At 50.3% G+C, this 20,741-nt stretch overlaps 2 protein-coding genes and 1 long non-coding RNA gene across 5 annotated transcripts; 2 read left to right on the top strand and 1 right to left on the bottom strand.

Annotated features, from left to right (window-relative positions):
• Nucleotides 1–96: 96 nt before the first annotated feature.
• HSD17B8 (hydroxysteroid 17-beta dehydrogenase 8) lies at nt 97–2,367 on the top strand. Of its 3 annotated transcripts, XM_047732905.1 has the most exons (9): nt 97–249; nt 432–649; nt 749–865; nt 977–1,069; nt 1,172–1,257; nt 1,372–1,456; nt 1,665–1,707; nt 1,905–1,979; nt 2,174–2,367. In XM_047732905.1, the coding sequence occupies exons 1-9, from the start codon at nt 204–206 to the stop codon at nt 2,188–2,190; spliced, it is 780 nt and encodes a 259-aa protein (XP_047588861.1). In that variant the 5' UTR covers nt 97–203; the 3' UTR covers nt 2,191–2,367. The 3 variants fall into 3 exon arrangements, with proteins under 3 accessions (XP_047588861.1, XP_047588860.1, XP_047588862.1); XM_047732904.1 differs by lacking the exon at nt 1,665–1,707; XM_047732906.1 differs by lacking the exons at nt 977–1,069; nt 1,665–1,707.
• Nucleotides 2,368–3,551: 1,184 nt separating this feature from the next.
• RING1 (ring finger protein 1) lies at nt 3,552–7,996 on the top strand. Its single transcript, XM_047734631.1, has 7 exons — nt 3,552–4,204; nt 4,317–4,455; nt 5,221–5,381; nt 5,482–5,697; nt 6,412–6,801; nt 6,985–7,258; nt 7,556–7,996. Exons 2-7 carry the CDS (start codon nt 4,378–4,380, stop codon nt 7,655–7,657), a joined length of 1,221 nt encoding a protein of 406 aa, XP_047590587.1. The 5' UTR covers nt 3,552–4,204; nt 4,317–4,377; the 3' UTR covers nt 7,658–7,996.
• On the bottom strand, nt 7,969–9,659 carry LOC125102951 (uncharacterized). Its single transcript, XR_007128239.1, has 3 exons — nt 9,559–9,659; nt 9,017–9,093; nt 7,969–8,426 (listed from the first exon to the last, which is right to left on the bottom strand). It is a non-coding gene; the product is annotated as an uncharacterized LOC125102951 (long non-coding RNA).
• Nucleotides 9,660–20,741: the final 11,082 nt, after the last annotated feature.

Genomic DNA, 20,741 nt, shown 5'->3' on the forward strand with positions numbered 1-20,741 from the left:
ATAAGGGCCCCTCGTCTCCCGATTCTCCAGGCCCCCAAGTGGCGGCGGCTGGCCACGCCCCCGCGGTGGGAGGTCAGCCTGCGCTGGTGGCCACAGATGGCCCAAAGCTGGCCTGGCTTAGATTGGCGCGTCTTTGCTCTTGCCACGCCCCCTCTGCGCTAGGATTGGCTCCGTACTGGGTGCCCGCCCACCCGCCGCCGGACATGGCGTCTCAGCTCAGGCTCCGCTCCGCGCTGGCCCTGGTCACAGGTTGAGGGGAATGCCCTCCCAGGCGGGTTGGGTGCTGGAGTGTTGTCGGGGCGCCCCCTCGGCGTCTACAGGCGCTGTGACCTCTGGCCCCCGGCCCAGATTTTACTAACTTTGCGCCCTGTCGACCTCTGACCCCTGCCCGCTCCCCTTTTACCCCTCTCGCGTGTTCTTTCCCACCTCAGGCGCGGGTAGCGGAATCGGCCGGGCCGTCAGTGTGCGCCTGGCCAGAGAGGGGGCCACTGTGGCCGCTTGCGACCTGGACAGGGCGGCGGCCTGCGAGACGGTGTGGCTGCTGGGCGGGCAGGGGAGCGAGGAGGTGGCGCCCGGCGTTACCCACGCCGCCTTCCAGGCTGACGTGTCTGAGGCCGGGTCGGTCAGGCGCCTGCTGGAACAAGTACAGGTGAACGCGACAGGACCTCGCCCTCTTTTAAAGAGCCGACGTTGCCTCCATGCCCCGGGCTGTACTTGGGTTTTGGTGTGTAACCGCCCCCTTCCATAGGCCTGCTTTTCTCGCCCGCCATCTGTCGTCGTGTCCTGTGCGGGGATCACCAGGGATGAGGTTTTGCTCCGCATGTCTGAGGATGACTGGGACAAAGTCATAGCTGTCAATCTCAAGGTGGCGACCTCTGAACCTGTGGCGTCTAGCTCCTCCAGCCTGGGGGAGGGAGCTGGAAGAAGACTCTCACTCCAGCTGATCCTTTCTGCCTTGTTACTCTTTCCTCACCAGGGCATCTTTCTAGTCACTCAGGCTGCAGCCCAAGCCCTGGTGTCCAGTGGTTGCCATGGGTCCATCATCAACATCAGTAGCATCGTAGGGAAGGTCAGATTGAGTTGGGATGAGGTCAGCCAGCTAGTGGGGCATAGAGAGGAGAGCCCCTCCTTGGGACTCTTGACTCATCCCAAATCTCTGACTCACCTATAGGTGGGGAACATGGGACAGACAAACTACGCAGCATCCAAGGCTGGAGTGATTGGGCTGACCCAGACTGCAGCTCGGGAGCTTGGACGGTTGGTCAGATGTCCCTGGGGGTACAGAGGGATTTGCTGAGGTGTGTGGGAGGTCTGGGGGGCAGGTCAGTACTCAGTCCTCTCCAGAGTCAGCAGCCACTCTCCCTTCCACAGACATGGGATCCGCTGTAACTCTGTCCTCCCAGGGTTCATTACAACACCCATGACACAGAAAGTGCCACAGAAAGTGCTGGACAAGGTAGGAGGCTGTGGACAGAGGGCAGAATCGTTCCAGATACCCAACATCTCTGGGCTACAGAGAGAATCTGGGCACAGGGCCTGGCAAATAGTAGATATTTAATAAGAGTACAAGGAATGAAGACAAAAGAAAAAAGGGTCATAGACTCAGCCTACAAAAAAAAATCTGTAAAAGAAACTTTCACCCACTTATGAGTATTTTCTTACAGGTGATTGGAATAATCCCGATGGGACATATGGGGGATCCTGAGGGTGAGCACTGAATGAGGAGGAGGCCCTAGGGAAAGGGCCCGAATGAAGAGATCCCAAAATTTGTGGTATCTGAGAGGATATCACTAGGATTGGTGGTTGGAGTTTGTGTGTTGGTGGGGAAGGGTTCCGGTGGGAGGTGATGACTTTGGGTTCATGAGAGTGAGTAGGATTCTGCCTTCTTCCCACCATTCCTGTAGATGTGGCAGATGTGGTCGCATTCTTGGCATCTGAAGACAGTGGATACATCACAGGGGCCTCAGTGGAAGTCACTGGTATGAGGCCATCATGGGGAGGGAGAGAGAAGAGTAGTGGAACCCAGATGATAAGAGAAAGCAAGTAAAGGGAGTCTGGAGCCACTGAGGGAACAGCAGAAGTTCCCATAGGCATGGGACCAAAGTGGGCGCCCCCCCCCCCAGCCCATTTGTCTTCACCTGTGCATCTGTCCAAATGTTTCTGCCCCTCCCAGGAGGTCTTTTCATGTAACTGCCTCATGGACCCTGGACTCTGCTTACTCCCCCACCACTCTACCCGGCCTCCTGCTGATGAGGACTCTGAGTTCCCAGGCTACAAAAGGGGTGGCAGTGTATGGCTCTGAAATGCTGAATATGGGAGGCAGGGGTGCTTGTGACCCTAATAAATTCCAAATCCTCTTCCCTGCCACCTCCGGTTCTTCTTGTGTCTAAGCCCTCAGACCCTTCCCCACCTCCCCCTCCTTTCCCTTTCCCGAAGGATTGTTCCCTTTCACTGCCTGGTCTCCCAGGGCAACCCCCGCCGCCGGGTGTGAGAGCAGAGAGTGTGTGTCACTGTGTATGCCTGACACTCAGTCTTTTTAGAGGGAGGGTGTCTCTGCCCCACCCCCTCCCACTGGTCCTGCAGCCCCAATCCCCTCCCCCCAGTTCATCGGGTCCTTATGGTCCCCAAGGGTGATTTGTTCATGGCCCCAGCCTGGTGTCCAGTCTGGCCTTGGGAGGGGTCTTGGAACAGGTGGCCCTCCCCCACCCCTCTCCCTTCTCTGAGTCCCCCCCTCCCCTTTCTCTCCACCTTACAATAGCTGCAGCCGCCCTGGGGTCGGGTGGGGGGGATTAGGGGAGGGGGCCAGGATTAGGGGAATGGACCAGCCGATGAAAGGGGCTGGAGGAGAGCAGAAGGGAGGGGGCTGGGAGGAGGAGGAGGAAGGGGAGGGGGTCTGCGCTAATCGACTCTGGAGCCCACATAAGGACTGGCCACGGACTGAAGGAGAGGACAGGGAAGTAGGGGGGAACTGGGGGAGGGGGCGAGGGGACCCACTGTTGCCTTGTCCCAGAAACAGGCTACCCCCCTGGCAGCTGCAGCCCAAGTCCGGGAGCCCCAGCTCAGGCTGAAGGAGACAGGACGCCCACCACGGTCTCTTTCCACCACCCGCACCCCCCCCCCCACTCCCGCCCCGTATCTCATCTCCTGCCCTCAATGGGGATCGCTCTGCCCCTTCCTCTTCTCTTTCCTCCCCGTCCTCTTCCTTTACTGCAAAGTCCTGGAGGAGGCTCCTGCCCGCTTCCCACTCCAGACATTCTGCCCCTTGTGCCCCCACCCACCCACACGCGCACACCCCCTCCCCTATAGGGGCCCCATCTTGTGTCTGTGTCCCTGCTTCCGCGTGGTGTCTCCATTCCCCCGTTCCTCCCGTGCGCCTCCCTCCCCCGCCCCGGGCCGCGGCTCTTGATTGTCCAAACGCAATTCTCGAGTCTCTGGCTCTGGCCGAGAGTTGAGTCTGGACGTCCCGAGCCGCCGCCCCCAAACCTCGAGGGGAGAGCGGGTCGGAGGGTCTAGGGAGAGCCAAAGCGGAGGGTGGAGCAAGTCCCCAGGGTGGTAAGGGGAATCCCGGGTTCATCCGGATTTAGTTGCATTCACCGGACTGGAGGACTGAAGCGGCCGAGGATCCTTTGCAGCCTTCCCCCCTACCCTCCCGGGAATGCCGGGCTGGGGTTACAGAGAAGTTGTGGGGAGGGGGGCAGCTGTTCCCCAGAGCCGCTAGGGGACGCGGAGTGGGGGAGGTGGCCCCTTTTCCAACCTTCTGTCCCCTCCCGGGGTTCAAGAGATCCCAGGCCCCGCCCTCCGGAGCGGAGGCCTCGGGTGGGGACCTCGGGAAGGGAACAGTGGCTAAGGTTGGCAGCACGACGGTGCCGGCAGGGCTACTGAGACCGGGGTCCCCACGTAACTTGGGACTCCGGGGACGCCGGCTCTATACGCGAAGCGGACGTGTCCCGAGGGCGGGGTGCCTGGGCGCCCACGTCGCGTCCCACCCGAGCCCCGAGTGGCGGTGACGTCTCTGCTGACGGGGGTGGGGGATGTAGTGGAGGGACAGGCGGAAGTGACGTAGGGCCCCAGCGCCCGGGCCATGGCGGCGGCGGCGGCGGGAGCTGCTGTCTGAGCCGCGGCTGCGGACCGAGGGATTTGGGGCTGGGAGCCCGGGCCCTGGGAGAGGCGCTGCGGCAACCGGGGCGCGGACGGCTGGAGCCGGGTGAGGGGCAGAGCGGCGCGGGGCGGAGGGGGGTGGGGGGGAGCCACCGGAGGGGCGGGGTCTGCGCGAGGGCGGCCCCCCTAACACCCCTTCCCCCTTCCCCCGCTCCCAGCCTACCTCTCCTCCTCCTCCACCGCGGCGGAGCCCTAGTCGGGGGTCTGTGCCCGGTCACCATGACGACGCCGGCGAATGCCCAGAATGCCAGCAAAACGTGGGAACTGAGTCTGTATGAGCTCCACCGGACCCCGCAGGTGACAGGGACTCTCCCTTCACAGCTTACTCCCTTTCCCAAACCTTTGAATCCACAGACCCCATCCCACAGCCTCTTTTCCGTTTCCCTGCCCCATGTCACAGACTCCCGTGGTCCTATCTTTGAATCATCTTAATCTTTTCCAAGCACTTCACGTTTACCTCATTTAATGCTCACATCAGCTAGTGCCACAGACATAAAACAAGTATGACTTCCTTCATCTGAAAGATAGTAAACAGACAGAAATTACCTTCAGTGTTCCTCAGCTCCATGTCATAAGTCAGTGCCTGTAAGACTCACCCCCCCCCAAGTTTATTAAAAATGGAGCCTCTCGGCTGTCCCCCACCGACCAACGTTCTGATACAGTAATGAGATGAGGCCCCAGAATCTGCGTTTTAAGCATGTACCCTAGGGGATTCTGATATAGGTTGAACCTGGACCCACTTTAAGAAATTCTGTAGAAAAAGCCCTCCCCAAATTCCAAATCTGTGCCACCCCCACCCCCACACCTCACGCCAAACCTCCGATCCTTCTGTTGCGAAGCTCCTACTTTTAGTTCATGGACACTAATCCTTTCTGTTTTCCATTCTCTCCAAGTCAAAGCTCCTCTCTCTCAGAATTACCATCTTCCTCAAGTGGCCAACATGGGGTACCCAGATTCTGCTATTTCACTGTATTTCTCAAAATTCCCATTCCATGGACCACTTACTTCTAAAACCCCTTTCCCCCCCAACCCACCATCGTTTCCACTCACTGATGCCTCCAGGAAGCCATCATGGATGGCACAGAGATTGCGGTTTCCCCTCGGTCACTGCATTCAGAACTCATGTGCCCCATCTGCCTGGACATGCTGAAGAATACAATGACCACCAAGGAGTGCCTCCACCGATTCTGCTCAGACTGTATCGTCACGGCCCTTCGGAGCGGGTAACAGGAGGGATGTGTTTGAGATGGGATGAAGGGTACAGAGTTGGGGCCTCAATGCCCCCGCAGCTAACTGTTCAGAGCCTCCTCTCTCCCATGCCAGGAACAAGGAGTGCCCTACCTGCCGCAAGAAGCTGGTATCCAAGCGGTCTCTGCGGCCGGACCCCAACTTTGATGCCCTGATCTCTAAGATCTACCCCAGCCGGGAGGAATACGAGGCCCACCAAGACCGGGTGCTCATCCGCCTCAGCCGCCTGCACAACCAGCAGGCACTGAGCTCCAGCATCGAGGAGGGGCTGCGCATGCAGGCCATGCACAGGTTCGGGCCGGGAGAGAAGCAGTAGCAGGGCTGGTGGGACAGATGCGTGGGTCAGACTCCTGGTGCTGTCTTTGCTGCCTGCCAGCTTCTGAGCCTTAGCATCCTAATAGCTAGCCCCAGCATGATTGTCAAAGCTTGGAAGTCAGGGACGTAAATTGCAGCTTCTTAGTAGCTGGCACTGCTATCCTTAAGAAGAAAACAGCTCACCCTCTAACTTTCTAGAAGTTAGAGCAGTGGAGTGATTTCGAGCATAGACTCTGGATTCACACCGCTGGGAATTAAATGACCTTCTAGGCCAGCATTGCTCAGTCTTCAGTAGGAATCCAGATTACCCAAGGGTCTTGTTAAAAATGCAAATTCTAATTCAGTGGGTCTGGAGTTGGGCCTGAAATTCCACATTTCTACAAACCTGTGCTTCTGATTCTTGGGAGTCCATGAGGAGAGTCAAGGGGCTGTGATCGCAGACAAGTTATTTAACCTCTCTAAGCTTCCATTTCCTCAACTATAAAGAGAATATAATTCCTTGCTTCTAGGATTTGTACTGTGTGGGCGATCAGTGCAAAATACTTAGCAGTGTGCTTAAGCATATAGTTAGTATTTCATAAATATTAGGTGTCATCAGTAATATTTCCCTGATCTCTTGTTCTCTCGTAAGTTTAAAGTCTAAACCCCTTATCCTTGGTGCTTTCTAACTTCAACCACTTGCTTCTACAGGGCCCAGCGTGTGAGGCGGCCGATGCCCGGGTCAGATCAGACCACCACGATGAGTGGGGGGGAAGGAGAGCCTGGGGAGGGAGAGGGGGATGGAGAGGATGTGAGCTCAGACTCCGCCCCTGACTCTGCCCCAGGCCCTGCTCCCAAGCGACCCCGTGGTGGGGGCGCAGGGGGGAGCAGTGTAGGGACAGGGGGAGGTGGCACTGGTGGGGTTGGTGGGGGTGCCGGTTCTGAAGACTCTGGTGACCGGGGAGGGACCTTGGGAGGGGGCACCCTAGGCCCCCCAAGCCCTCCTGGGGCCCCCAGTCCCCCGGAGCCAGGTGGAGAAATTGAGCTCGTGTTCCGGCCCCACCCCCTGCTCGTGGAGAAGGGAGAATACTGCCAGACTAGGTGAGAGCCCTGTCTTTCCCCTGACCTCTGAGAAACCAGAGATCACATAGACTTCCATCAGAAGTGGGCTTTACCCAAACCCAGCAAGAAACCCTAACCCAGAGGCCCTGTTGGAAAGTTCCCTACTTCCCTTGTCCATTTAAGGTTTTCTGTGCCCTAAACCTACCCTCTTTCTCACTTCAGGTATGTGAAGACAACTGGGAATGCCACAGTGGACCATCTTTCCAAGTACTTGGCCCTGCGCATTGCCCTAGAGCGGAGGCAGCAGCAAGAGGCTGGGGAGCCAGGAGGGCCTGGAGGGGGCGCCTCTGATGCCGGGGGACCTGATGGGGGTGGTGGAGAGGGTGGGGGTGCCGGAGGAGGTGACGGCCCTGAGGAGCCTGCCTTGCCCAGTCTGGAAGGTGTCAGCGAAAAGCAGTACACCATCTACATCGCCCCTGGGGGCGGAGCCTTCACGGTGAGAGCCTCTGAGGGCAGTACTGTAAGAGGGAGTGCTGGGGAGGGTGGTCTGGGGCCACACAGAACCATGGATCCCGACCTTCTCACTGGCCCACCCTCCTCTCCCTGGACATCTCCCATCTGTGTCTCCTCCCCCATCACTCCCTGTGCCCCTGCTTTGCCTTGCCCCAGCTCTTTTATTACTCTTTTTTCTTTCTTCCTCCCTAGGTCACTTCCTACCTTATTTGTATCCTTTACCACCTTCTCCAATTTTCTTTTTCTTAGCCTGCTTCTCTCTCTTCCACCCTCTCTGTAGACACTGAATGGCTCCCTGACCCTGGAACTGGTGAATGAGAAGTTCTGGAAGGTGTCCCGGCCACTGGAGCTCTGCTATGCCCCCACCAAGGATCCAAAGTGACCCCACAAGGGGACAGCCAGAGGATCGGGACCATGGGGTGTCCCTATGTCCTGGCCCACCACCCCCAGCTTCTTTGTCCCCCAGTGCCCCCCCCCAACCCGGCCAGCCAGCAAGAGGACACAAATGAGGACAAGTGGCTTTTATACAAAGTATCTATATCAGATTCTTCTATATTGTACAGAGCGGGGCATGTACCCCCATCTACTGCCTTTTCTATTGCTTCCCCCCCCTCACCCCCCACAGCCTCCCATCTACACAAGATGTTGGGGAAGGTGAAGAACCTTCCCCTTCATGCCCTCCTACCAACAACAACAAATTTGCTTCTTCTCCTCTTTGAAACCTGCAGTTCTGTGTCTCTTTATCAGGGGTGTACTAGAAGGGGAAAACCAAACCAAAACAAAAAGACTGGGGAGACAAGCCTGGAAATCATGTGGAAATCAGCCTTGGAAATGGGGAGGAAATGCCAACAGTTATTCACGGTGTGTAAATCCCAATTTTCTGAACCCCAAGTCAGCAGATATGTATGAAAATAGTGGGGCACAGTCTGTGAAGCTGGAAGAGACAGGGTGAAGAGCTGAGCAGCGTCTCAAGTCAGATCTCACACCTGACCCCTAAAAGCTGGATCGCCCAGCCTGGAATCCAGGGTTTCAATACCAAGGGGAATGTAGGAAAGTGACTCGAGAGTAAGGCACGTTTATAGCCGCCAATGGGACCGTGATGTTCGGAAGCAGAGTAATTCCTCATCACTGCAAGAAGCTGGTGTCTATAGCTGGAAAGACAAGAGGGAGGGGTCGTGGAGAGGGCTGTGAGGACCTCCCTGCTGGACATCCCGGCCGCCTCCCAAAGAAGGCGGCCAGGGCCAGGGACTACAGTTCCCAGGAGTGCGCAAGCCAGTGCCGCCGAGCCGCGGGCTGAGTGGAGGGAGGGCTGCAGGGGAGGTGTAGTTCTGTTCCTGCCCGGGCTGCGGCCAAGAGCAGAGCGGTGGGGGCCTCAAGTGAAGCAGTTGCTGGCTCCCGGCCTCGAGTTGCGCGGGCGGACTGGGCCCCAACCCGCTTTGGGAGGTACAGGGGTGCCCCGCTGCGCGCCGCGGCAGGTGTAGCGCGGGGTTCGGACTCTGATTCTCCCTCTAATTCTCCCTCTGCCCCCACCTTCAGCCTCTCTGCCCTTCACTTCCTGTTTCCGTTGCCCTTCGCGCCCCCACCCCGATCCGCCCCCAAATTCCTGCGGCTCGCTAAGTTCTCTGACCCGCTGTGAGAGGAGTTAGGCTTTCGGTGTGATCCACAGACCCGAGGTCACACCACCCCACGCTTGGGATTTCTCGTTTTTTTCCCTCTGATCCCTAGTACCTTCAATACCTACCGACTCAGGGGCACCTTCCCGCCCAGGCAAGTCCTACAGACCTCCTGGCCTGAACTCACCAACTGAGCCCTCTTGCCCTGCAGAAATAGACAACACCCACTTAATCCTTGAAGGATCCCCTTTCTATACCCGCTCCCCAGAACCCTTGATCCTGGCTCGCCTCCTTTCCAACCCCAGGTATCCAGCAGCTGCGGCGCTGCCCGGGCGTTGGGGCTGGAGGAAGGTGGGCGTCGCTCCCGGAGTTTCAAAGAGGGAGAGACAGGCGTGGAGGAGTCGGGAAGGATACAGAGGTGGAGGCTGGAGAGTACGGAATGATCACGGCTTCTCTTCTGGTTCGAGGGCCTGCCAGGAGCGCCACCCCCTCACTTTTCTCATTCTCTCCAGGAAAGTGACCGATCCGCAGCTTCTTCTGTCTCTCTTCCCCGCCCTCTCCCTTAACCCTGTAACAGCCCCTGGTCCCCGTATGGCCCCTCCTCTGGCCCGTCTCTCTCTTCAGCTACCGGTCAACACCACCCCACCCTCCCCTTCTCTCCACTTCTCACATTTCTGCTGCTGTCCCCTCTCTGCTGCCTCCATGACTGAATTTCGAAGATGCGCCTGTTTATTTCCGTGACATCATGTGGGAGACATACCAAACTGTGGCCCTAGGCATCTCTCTTACCCATGCAGGCAGGAAAAATAACTACCTCCTTGACCGGGTGTTCTCCTTCCCTATTGCTGGGAGAAGGTGTTGTGGAGTGGCGGGAGCAGGTCAGATCCTGTTGCCCTGGGAGCTTCCCTGGGTTAGTTCCCCAAATCCTTCAGTCTCCTGTAAATTAAGCCCTATGATATAGGTTAGGCAAAGCCAGAGATACAAAGTATACAAAAAAGAACTTGACTGTTCTGTTGAGGAACTAGATACATGCAGGAGAATAACTAACTATGCAAAGGAGCGGGGCAGGGGAAGACAGGTTACTAGAGGCAGGGAGACCTGGGAGTAAATCTTCATCCTGCCGCTTAAAGGGAGGGTTCTTCACACAGGAAACTCTGGGGGCGGGGCATCGGGTTTTTACAAACCCTCCCGGTGATTCTGATGGGCAATGAGGCAGAGGAGCAGTCCAGTAGATGTTCCATGAGATGTTAGCTCCTCGGGATGGGTCCTCATCGGGTGAATGGCAAGTGCCCCATGCAGAAGGGGCTCCAACCTCTGGAGCAGGGGGATCACTGGGAACCTGTAGGGCAATTGGAAAGGGCCTCACAGAGGAGGTGACGCTGTGCCAGGATGCTTGAGAAGGGAAGAAGAAAGTCTTTGCTGGAGGGGTGAGGAGGAAAGGAGCCTCTCTCTCCCATACCCATCCATCTCCCACTTTCCCCTGGCTCAGGCTTCTCAGTCCCCCAAACCATAGCAGATCATGCGTCTGAGCGCAGGAGTGAGAGCATCGTGTAAGACAATACACACAAGAGACATCTCAGAAAAACCTAGGACTGCCGTCAGGTACAAATGTCGCCAGGGAAACCACTCATCTCTTCTTCATTTTGGGGGTTTCCCCCTGTGTTGTCAAGCTCCGAGACAAGTACTTCGTGTCTGGCTATTTGCACTTCTTCCACAAAATTGTTTGCTTAATGTCCTGGGCAGCTGGTTTTGAACAGTCATCCAGGGGGTCCCACAGAAGCGTCCCCTCTAGATAGCACCTCGGGCTCCAGCCTGGCACTGAGGAGGGTGGTGTTACCATTCACCTTTTAATTTTTTTAAAGATTTATTTATTTATTTATTTATTTGACAGAGAGAGAGATCACAAGTGGACAGAGAGGCAGGCAGAGAGAGGGGAGGAAGCAGGCTCCCCGCCAAGCAGAGAGCCCGATGCGGGGCTTGATCCCAAGATCCTGAGATCCTGACCTGAGCCAAAGGCAGATGCTTAACCCACTGAGCCACCCAGGTGCCCCACCATTCACCCTTTTAGAAGGTTCTGTTGGGGGAGTTCCTCACTTGGGCAACACTCGCAGTAAGATTATTGTTACTATACATGTTAAAGGATAAGGTAGACCTTAGTTCTGCATTAACTCCCCCCAAAGTATATGCTTTAGAATTTGGCAGTGTTCTCCCTATGGATGTATCAGAGAGGCTGATTACGGACACATGCCAGAAGGAATGAAAGAAGCTTAGAGGTAAAAGGATCACTTGGGAGACCGCTAGTCAGTTTCACCTTTTCAGGAAGTACCTGTTGAGTCCGCCACCTAACAGGGACACTGTTCCGTGACCTCGGTATTACAAACAGGTGTATGATGTAGCCCCTTGCCTTCGAAGGATGTGATGTAGAGGTGTTTGTGGCGAGCATCTCAGTACTGAATCCATCTCTATTCCGATCAGTTGTATCTACTTTAATATCTCTCGAGTCTGTCCCTCTTCTCCATCCCTCCACCTCCCTGGTCCAGCCACCATCTGGACCATCTGGCTGTCCCCTCAATCACTGCAGTAGCTAGAGACCTTGAGAATGGCCTTCTCTACTATGCGCTGCCACACTCCTGAGTTAGAAGCCTTTTTGAAATGCAGATCTGATTGTTTCAGGCACCCTGCTTATTCATTCAATCGTTTCCCATTGATCTTAGGCTAAAGACCCAAGTCCTTAACCTGCTAAGGCCCTGCCAGGTGTGGCTCTGTCCGCCTCTCCAGATTCTTCACCCACCACTCTCCCAGTGGGAGGGCTCCTCTTCCTCCTGCAAAGAGCCTTTGTGCAGGCTGGGCCCTCAGCCTGAAAGGCTCTTTCTCCCGTCTCTCTTTTAGCTAGCTCCTCTTCATTCTTCAGATCTCAGCATCTCTGCCACATCCTCAGGAAAGGTACCCTGCCCTTCCTTCATGGGTCAGATTCCACTCTTCCAAGGTGTGCCTTCCACACACCAAGGTGTGCCTTTCCTCAGAGGCACTGGGCACAGTTGCAGTTCAACGTTTGTTTGTTATTTGACCCCCTGGAGGATATAAGTTCTCTGAGGGCAGGGATCATGACTGCAGATGCTCACTGTTGTCATAGGCAGGGGACCTCGAACTCCATAAATATTGAGTCGAAATATTGGTTCAATAGATGCATGCATGCCAGGATCTGGGGTAGAGGGCTACATATTTCAGGATCTCAGAGAGGATGGTTCGAGGACATGATTCTCCCTCCAACAGCTGCGGCCCAGGCATATGCCATTTTCTTAATACCATTACTTCCTCTGTATTTCCTATATTGTCCATCTCCACAGTTCTGCCTTCATCTCAGGCCCCCTCCGTCTTGCCTATGAGACCCTCCTTCCCTTTAACTTTGCAATGCCCCTTTCTGGTCTTGCCTTATTGGCTTCAGAAGACAGCATGGAATAATGTGGCAACAGCACAGAATCTAGAACCATAATATCTGGGTTCAATTACTAGGTTAAAAGTATTAATGGTGCAACCTTCTCAGGCTGTTAAGTCACTCTGAACCTAGCTTTCTTATCTCTAAAATGGGAATAACTTCAGAATCAAGCAAGATGGAGGATGTAGAAAATCTAAACGCACCATCACCTGGAAATACTGGATAAAATATGGGGGTGGGAAGTAAACATGATTGAGTTCTCAAAAGGAAAATAAAATCCCGAGTGTTATAAACAAAGAGAAAACTGAAAGCCAGAGAATAAGCTGACCATGGCAACAGTTGCTGGAAGAGGACTGGAAGATAATTGGTTCTGTTAACTAAAAAATGTTTTACCAGCCACCAAAGGATGGGAGATGAAATCTTGGTCCTGAAAACGTGGGGAAATTAGATGAAAAGTGGCCAAAGTTGACTCAAGAAGAAATAGAAAGCCTGACCAGATCTATAAATTCTAATATATGGAATGAGTTAAAACACACACACACACACACACACACACACACACACACACACCTATCTAGATGGTTTTATAGATGTATTATTCTGCCAACTATTTTTTAAAAGTCAGCTCTACATATAACATGAGGCTTGAACTCACGACCCTAAAACCAACATGTTCTACAGATTGAGCCAGTCAGGTGTCCCTATTTTGCCGACTCTTAAAAACCAGTTGTTTATTTACTTATACAAACTATAGCAGATAACAGAAAAAGAGGGACAATCACACTTATAATACTAAAATCCTATGGGCGCCTGGGTGGTTCAGTCAGTCAAGCCTCTGCCTTTGGCTCAAGTCATGATCTCCTGGTTCTGGGATCAGCCTGCATCATCTGCTTCTCTCTCTCCCTTTGCCCCTCCCCACTGCTCATTCTCTCTTTCTCTCAAACAAATAAACAAAATTTTTTAAAAAGAAAGACTAAAATCCTAAATAAGATATTAACAACTGAATCTGGTGGAGTTTGTGCAAGTGTGTGTGTGTGTGTGTGTGTGTGCACACGCGCGCGCACACATGACCAAGCAGGCTTTATTGCAGGAATACAAGGATGGTGTACTTTAAAAATCTATTAATGATGTTTATAATTTGTCAAATTAAAAGGACAAAATATTGTCCCAATAGGTATAGAGAACACATTGGATAAAGTTTAACAGGAATCCATTATTTTTTTGTTTAAAATAGCTAACTGGATGCCTGGGTGGCTTGGGTAGTTGGGAGTCCGCCTTCGGCTCAGGTCATGATCTCCAGGTCCTGGTATTGAGCCTCATGTCATCAGGTTCCCAGCTCAGCGGGAAGTCTGCTTCTCCCTCTCCCTCTGCTTGTGCTCGCTCTCTGTCTGTCTCTCAAAGGATAAATAAAATCTTTTTAAAAATCTAGCTAACTAAGATTAGAAAATAACTTCCAAAGTCAAGACAAGGATATTAGTTTTTACTCTTTCTTTTCTTAATTTTTTATTTTTAAATTTAAATTTGATTAATTGGATGCCTGGGTGGCTCGGGGGGTTAAAGCCTCTGCCTTCGGTTCAGGTCATGATCTCAGGGTCCTGGGATCAAGTCCTGCATCGGGCTCTCTGCTTGGCAGAGAGCCGGCTCCCCTCTCTCTCTCTCTCCCTGCCTCTCTGACTACTTGTGATCTCTCTCTGTCAAATAAATAAAATCTTTAAAAAAATAAAATAAATTCAATTAATTAACATATAGGGTATTATTAGTTTCAGAGGTCGTGTTCAAAGATTCATCAGTTGTATATAAAAATATTTAATTATTTTTTTAAGTTTCATTTATTTAAGTAATCTCTACACCCAATATGGGGCTTGAACTCATGACTCCAAGATCAAGGGTCACACACTCTTCCAACTAAGCCAACCAGGTGCCCCCCTCCCTAGTTTTTACTGTTTCTATTCAACTTGTGCTAGTGGGTCTGAACTGGCACAATAAGAAAAAAAAGTAATAAAGCCATCACTTTACATAGATAATTAATTAGTGACAAAGAAAATTTACAAGAACCCACAAACAATTAGAACTAATACATCCCTTTCTGGGGACAAGATGAATATGCAAACATCAATTTGCCTATATGACAGCAATAAACAAGTAGAAGATTTTATTTTAAGAAAATACCATGTGTGGGATGCCTGGGTGGCTCAGTCAGTTGAGTGGCTGCCTTCAGCTCAGGTCATGATCCCAGCATCCTGCTTCTCTCTCTTCCTCTGCCTGCCTCTCTGCCTGCTTGTGCTCTGTCTCTGTCTCTCACTGCCAAACAAATAAATAAAATCTTTAAAAAGAAAAATGAAAATACCATCTGTAGTAACAACAAAGACTATAGAATATTTAGAAATAAATATAACAAAATATGTGCATGATCTTTGTGGAGAAAATTATAAAACTTTATTGGAGAACATTTTGAAAAGAAGACAAAAAAGAATGGAGAGCTATTCCATGCTCAAGAAGAGGAAAATTCAATATAAAGCTGGTAATTTTTCTCAAATCTATAAATATCGGTACGATTCTAATCAAAACCCCAATAATATATCTTATGGAACTTAAAAACACTATTCTCAGGTGTGCTGGGGTGACTCAGTTAAGCGACTGCCTTCAGCTCAGATCATGCTTCTCCCTCTCACTCTGCCACTCCCCGTGCTTGTGTGCTCTCTCTCTCTCTCCCCCCAACAAATAAATAAATAAAATCTTTAAAATAAATTTAAAATTTTTAAAAAAAAGAACCGTGGGGCACCTGGGTGTCTCAGTGGGTTAAGCCTCTGCCTTCAGCTCGGGTCATGGTCCCAGGGTTCTGGGATCGAGCCTGCATCAGGGCTCTCTGCTAGCAGGAAGCCTCCTTTCCCCTCTCCCTCTGCCTGCCTCTCTGCCTACTTATGATCTCTATCTCTCTGTCAAATAAATAAATAAATAATCTTAAAAAAAAAAAACAAAAAAAGAACTGTACCAGGCAATGAAAGCGCCCAGTATCTGAGATGTCCCAAACTTTCCCTTCAAGCAACTAAAATTAAAGGTGGCAAACTCACATTTCTGTGAAAGCCACGCAGGTAATGTGCCAAATGCAAGGTTTTGTTCTGTTCTGTTTTGGTTTTTAAGATTTTATTTGAGAAGGAGAGAGAGAGAGAGTGGGGTGGGCAGATGAAGAGGAAGAAGCAGACTCCCTGCTGAGCAAGAAGCCCGACTTGGGGCTCCACCCCAGGACCCTGGGACCATGACCTGAGCTGAAAGCTGATGTTTAACGCACTGAGCTGCCCAGGCGCCCCTCCAAGGGCAAGGTTGTCTGGAGAGGCAGCAGCTCCTGGTTGGGTGTGGCCATGTAGAAATTCAGAACTAGCATTGCCTCATTTTATTTATTTTTGTATTAACATATAATGTATTATTTGTTTCAGGGTTATAGGTCTGTGATTCATCAGTCTTACACAATTCACAGCACTCCCCATAGCACATACCCTCCCCAGTGTCCATCACCCAGGAAACCCCAACCCTCCCACCCGCTCCAGCAACCCTCAGTTTGTTTCCTGATATCAAAAGTCTCTTATGGTTTGTCTCCCTCTCTGGTTTCATCTTGTTTCATTTTTCCCTCCCTTCCCCTATGATCCTCTGTCTTGTTTCTCAAATTCCTCAAATCAGTGAGATCATATGATAATTGTCTTTCTCTGCTTGACTTATTTGTCTTAACATCATACTCTCTAGTTCCATCCATGTCGTTGCACATGGCAAGATTCCATTTTGATGGCTGCATAGTGTGTGTGTGTGTGTGTGTGTGTGTGTGTGTGTGTGTGTGTGTGTCTCACATCTTCTTTATCCATTCATCTGTTGATGGACATCTAGGTTCTTTCCATAGTTTGGCTATAGTGGACATTGCTGCTATAAACATTCGGGTGTAGGTGCCCCTTCAGATCATTACATTGTATCTTTGGGATAAATACCCAGTAGTGCAATTGCTGGGCCATAGGGTAGCTCTATTCTTGACTTTTTGAGGAACCTCCATACTGTTTTCCACAGTGGCTGCACCAGCTTAGCATTCCTTCATTTAAGGCTTTTTTTTTCCCAAGAGGAACTATAAATCCCAATTTTTCTATAAAATATCTCCATTTTTAAGTATTGTAATTAATTCAAAAGAATCATAAAAGCACATTGAGAACCAAATGAAATACTTGAGTGGGTTGCCAGTTTCTGAGCTCCGAGACGGAGGCTGGCACAGAGGCAGATGCAGGAGCAAGTCTTACAAATACACCGTAATTCCAGCTGCACTAAAGACAAACGACAGAGTGCAGTGAGGGCATGGGGAATTAAAGATGGTGGCAGCTTCTTTGTCCTTCTTCCCACTAAGATGTTCAGTCTATCTCCCCTTCCCTAAAGTTGGTGTTGGACTGTGACCTGTTGTGACCAACAGAATGTGGCAGGAGTGAACGTGTGACTTTTGAGGTTTGGTCTTACTTGATCTGCAGCTTTCACTTTTGGCACCTGGAACATGCCTCCAGGACCCAGTCACCATGTTGTGAGGAAACCCGAGCAGCCACTGAAAGACCCACATGAAGTAGGCCCAAGGCCCACAGAGGCCAGCAGTGGCTAAGCTCCAGTGTCCACAGCTTGCCAAGTGATGAGGCTGGGACATCCCACCACCCCAGGGCCTCGACCAACACTAACTGAAGCAGAGCTGCCCAGTCAACTTGCAGACTTGTGAGAAACAATACATTTCTGTTAAAACACTAAATATTAGGGTGGCTTGTGGAACAGGGATAGGAAACCGAAACAGGCCACATTAGAAAAAAGAGGTCTCCCTCTACCTAGAAGAGTCAGAGCTGGGTCCAGAGCATTTGAGATTTGAGCTAATTCTTGAAAAAGGTGTATGTTGGCTTTTATTGTAGAGGGGGAGTGGACAGTAGACTTTCCAGAAGGAGGAAAAAGCATGCACACAGAATGGACGATGGAAAGTGTGACATAATCAAGGATCCCCAAGTAAATCAGTTTTGCTGATTGGAACATAAAGCGTGGAGATGGGAGGGAAGGGTGAGAACAATTGCTAACATTTCTTGAGCACTTACTATGCACTAGGATCAGTGATACAAAATCATATAAATCATGAGTCCTCACAATAGCTCTCTCTGATTTTGTACATGAGGAACTTGTGGTCCAGAGTAACTTGCTAGAGATCATAGAGCCGAAAAATGGCAGAGCTGAGGTGTGTTTTTTTTTTAATGTAATTTCTTTTCGGTGTTCCAAAATTCATTGTTTATGCACCACACCCAGTGCTCCATGCAATACGTGCCCTCCTTAATACCCACCACCAGGCTCGCCCAGCCCCCCACCTGTACAGCCCATGCTCTTTCCTGTACAGCCACCCCGTACAGCCTGTGCTCTTTCCACCCTACTTCATATCTTAAGTCAGATCCCAAAGGGCCTTGTGTGCCAGGTGGACAAGTGGAGATTTTACCTGAAGGGGAGAGCAGCTATTAAGGAATTGTGAGTAGGAGAGTGAGAAGTTCTGGTTTTCGCTTCAGAAGTGTCCCTACAGCAGCTGGGAGGAGCATGGGCTGGAGGGGATGGCAAACTAGAAACAGAAGACCAGCAAAGAGACATCTTCAAAAGTCTGGGTGGGGACACCCAAGCAGTGCTGCATTCCTTCATCATCGGGACTAGCTTAGGCCACCTGTGGCTGGCCAAGGGGCTGATAGGGAGTTAGGTTCGAGGGCAGAAAGTCAGATAAAAACCATCTCTGAAGCGTACAGAGTACTGAAAGCCATCTCACAATCCAGCAGGGGAAACTGGGTCAAGCCCTAGAATCCAGAAGTCCAGAGATGAGATTAAGGTTTGAGCCCTAGGGCCAGAGTTAGGAGCTGGAAAGAAGCAAGATTGGGGGAGTAGGTCAAGAATGACCAGGAGAGTCCTAAGCAGAGGTTCCAAAGCCTAAGGAGCACTTGTGATTCATCTGTGAACTGGGTGGGCACATGGTGTCGGGTGATGGGGAAAGGCCAGAGGTCGGGAGGCAGGCAGTGGCAGCAGGGTTGGTGATGTAATTATATGCTGATGAGCTAGACAGTAAAATCACAGGACTTGGTTGTTAGGAAGGGGGTGGGAGGGGGCAAGAAAGAGTGTGATCTGAGGATCCTTCCAGGTTTCTGGCTTGAGCAACTGGGTGGTTGGTGGTTTGGTCTCCTGAAACCAGGAATAACGAAGAAGAAGCAGGTTTGGGAGAAGAGACACATTTCAAATTAGGGAATATTCAATACTTGCTCAATAAGCTTAAATTGAATGTTAATTTTTAAGCAACTGGAGACATTCAGATGGAAAGATTCATGAGACAGATATTTGGGAGTAAAGGTCAAGGGAGAAATCTGGGCTAAAAATACATATTTCAAAGTCACCAGCATAACGATGGGTATGAGAATGCCTTTAAAAAGTGTATAGTATGGACATTGGGGAGGGTATGTGGTATGGTAAGTGCTGTGAAGTGTGTAAGCCTGACGATTCACAGACCTGTACCCCTGGGGCAAGTAATACATTATATGTTAATAAAAAAATTTTTTTAAGTGTGCAGATAAGGAAAGAAGGGAGATGGGATCAAGTCATGGAAAGTAGCCTGAGAAAGTCCAGGAAGAGAGGCAAGAGGACAAATTGAGAGGGAGAGAGCAACAGAATGGTTTCACAAAAACCAACAGAGAAAGAACTTCAGTGGGTAGTCAACAAGGTCAAATGCTTCAGGGAAAAAAAAATGAAGATAAAAAATGCCCATTAGATTTGGCAAGGGGAAGATCTATCGTGTTCAACCTTAGTGAGAACAGATTCAGTGGGAGGGAAGGAAGTAAAGCTGATGGCAGTCAATTGAGGAGGTTGTATTAGTCACACACATCATGTAACAAAGTACCCAAACCTTAATGGCTTACAACAGCAATAACCATGCATTATCCCTACAGTTATGGATTCTACAGTTAGGACTGTAGAACTGGATTCTACAGTTAGGAATTTGGCCAGGGCACAGTTGGGGCCACCTGTCTCTGCTCTACAACGTGTGGGGATTGCACTGAAAGTGACTGAATGGGTGGGAGCTGGAGTCATCTGAAGGTTTTCACTTGCATGTCTGCCAGCTGATACTGGCAATTGGTTGAAACCTTAGTTGAGGTTGTTGGCTCCTATGCCTGACAGCTGGGTCCCAGGGGCAGGCCTCCTGAGGGGAAGAGAGAGAACCCTAACTTTTGAGGGGTCTAGATACAGAGTACAAATAAAGAATATGAAGTTGCAGGGCCTTAATCTCCCTGTTGTGGATTTGAGAAAAATGAGCAAGAAAATGATTTTATCAAATCTACAACTTGAATAGGTCAGATCGAATTCACACAACTTCATATTCTTTATTGATTTAGTTGTGGATAAAAAAATGAAAATATGTGTGGCCTCCATTTGTACTCTTCTCAGTTTTTAAAAATTTCAGTAGATTGCTTCCTTGAAGATACTCCATTTTTCTTTGAGTTCCACATTCATAGTTTCTACTTCTTTTTTAAAAGATATTTATTATTTATTTATCAATGAGAGAGAGAGATAGCACAAGCAGGGGGAGCAAGAGAGGGAGAAGCATGCTCCCCTCTGAGCAGGGAGCCCAACATGGGGCTCCATCCCAGGACCCGAGATCAAGACCTGAACCAAAGGCAGTTGCTTAACCGACTGAGCGAACCATTCAGGTGCCCCATAGTTCCGACTTCTACCATAATTTCAATGCCTTCTATTTCTATCATAGTTTCAAACTCCTTCCCAGTGACTATGATTTAAAAATATATATATGGGGTGCCTGGGTGGCTCAGAGGGTTGGGCCTCTGCCTTTGGCTCAGGTCATGATCTCATGGTCCTGGGATCGAGCCCTGCATCAGGTTCTCTGCTCAGTGGGGAGCCTGCTTCCCCCTCTCTCTCTGCCTGCCTCTCTGCCCACTTATGATCTCTGTCTGTCAAATAAATAAACAAAATCTTTTAAAAATAAATAAATATATATATCATTGTAGTCAATGTTTACAAAATTAAAATGTATTTTTACCAAAATATGTAAATGTAAAAAAACTTTAAAAATCACTTTAGTAGATGTTACAAAAGGTATTTTCTTCTAAAATATTCAAAATTGTGTATTAAAAAGGCAAAATAAAAATTATAATTAATAAATATTAATATCCTAAATCAAACTAATTAAATAAAGCTATTTTTTGCTTGCTTAAAAATCCTTATTAGACAACTTATAGAAATCAAACTATTTGTAATCTAGTATTCAATGTTCATCCACTTACCAAACAGAAAATCAATGTCATACCTCACAAAAATTATGTCTAGACCTATATGCATACAAATTTTACAGTAAAAAAAATTTAATATTGCAAAATGTTCCTCAGCTG

This window comes from Lutra lutra, chromosome 6, assembly GCF_902655055.1.
Source record: "Lutra lutra chromosome 6, mLutLut1.2, whole genome shotgun sequence".
In the NCBI taxonomy this organism is placed as follows: Eukaryota; Metazoa; Chordata; class Mammalia; order Carnivora; family Mustelidae; genus Lutra; species Lutra lutra.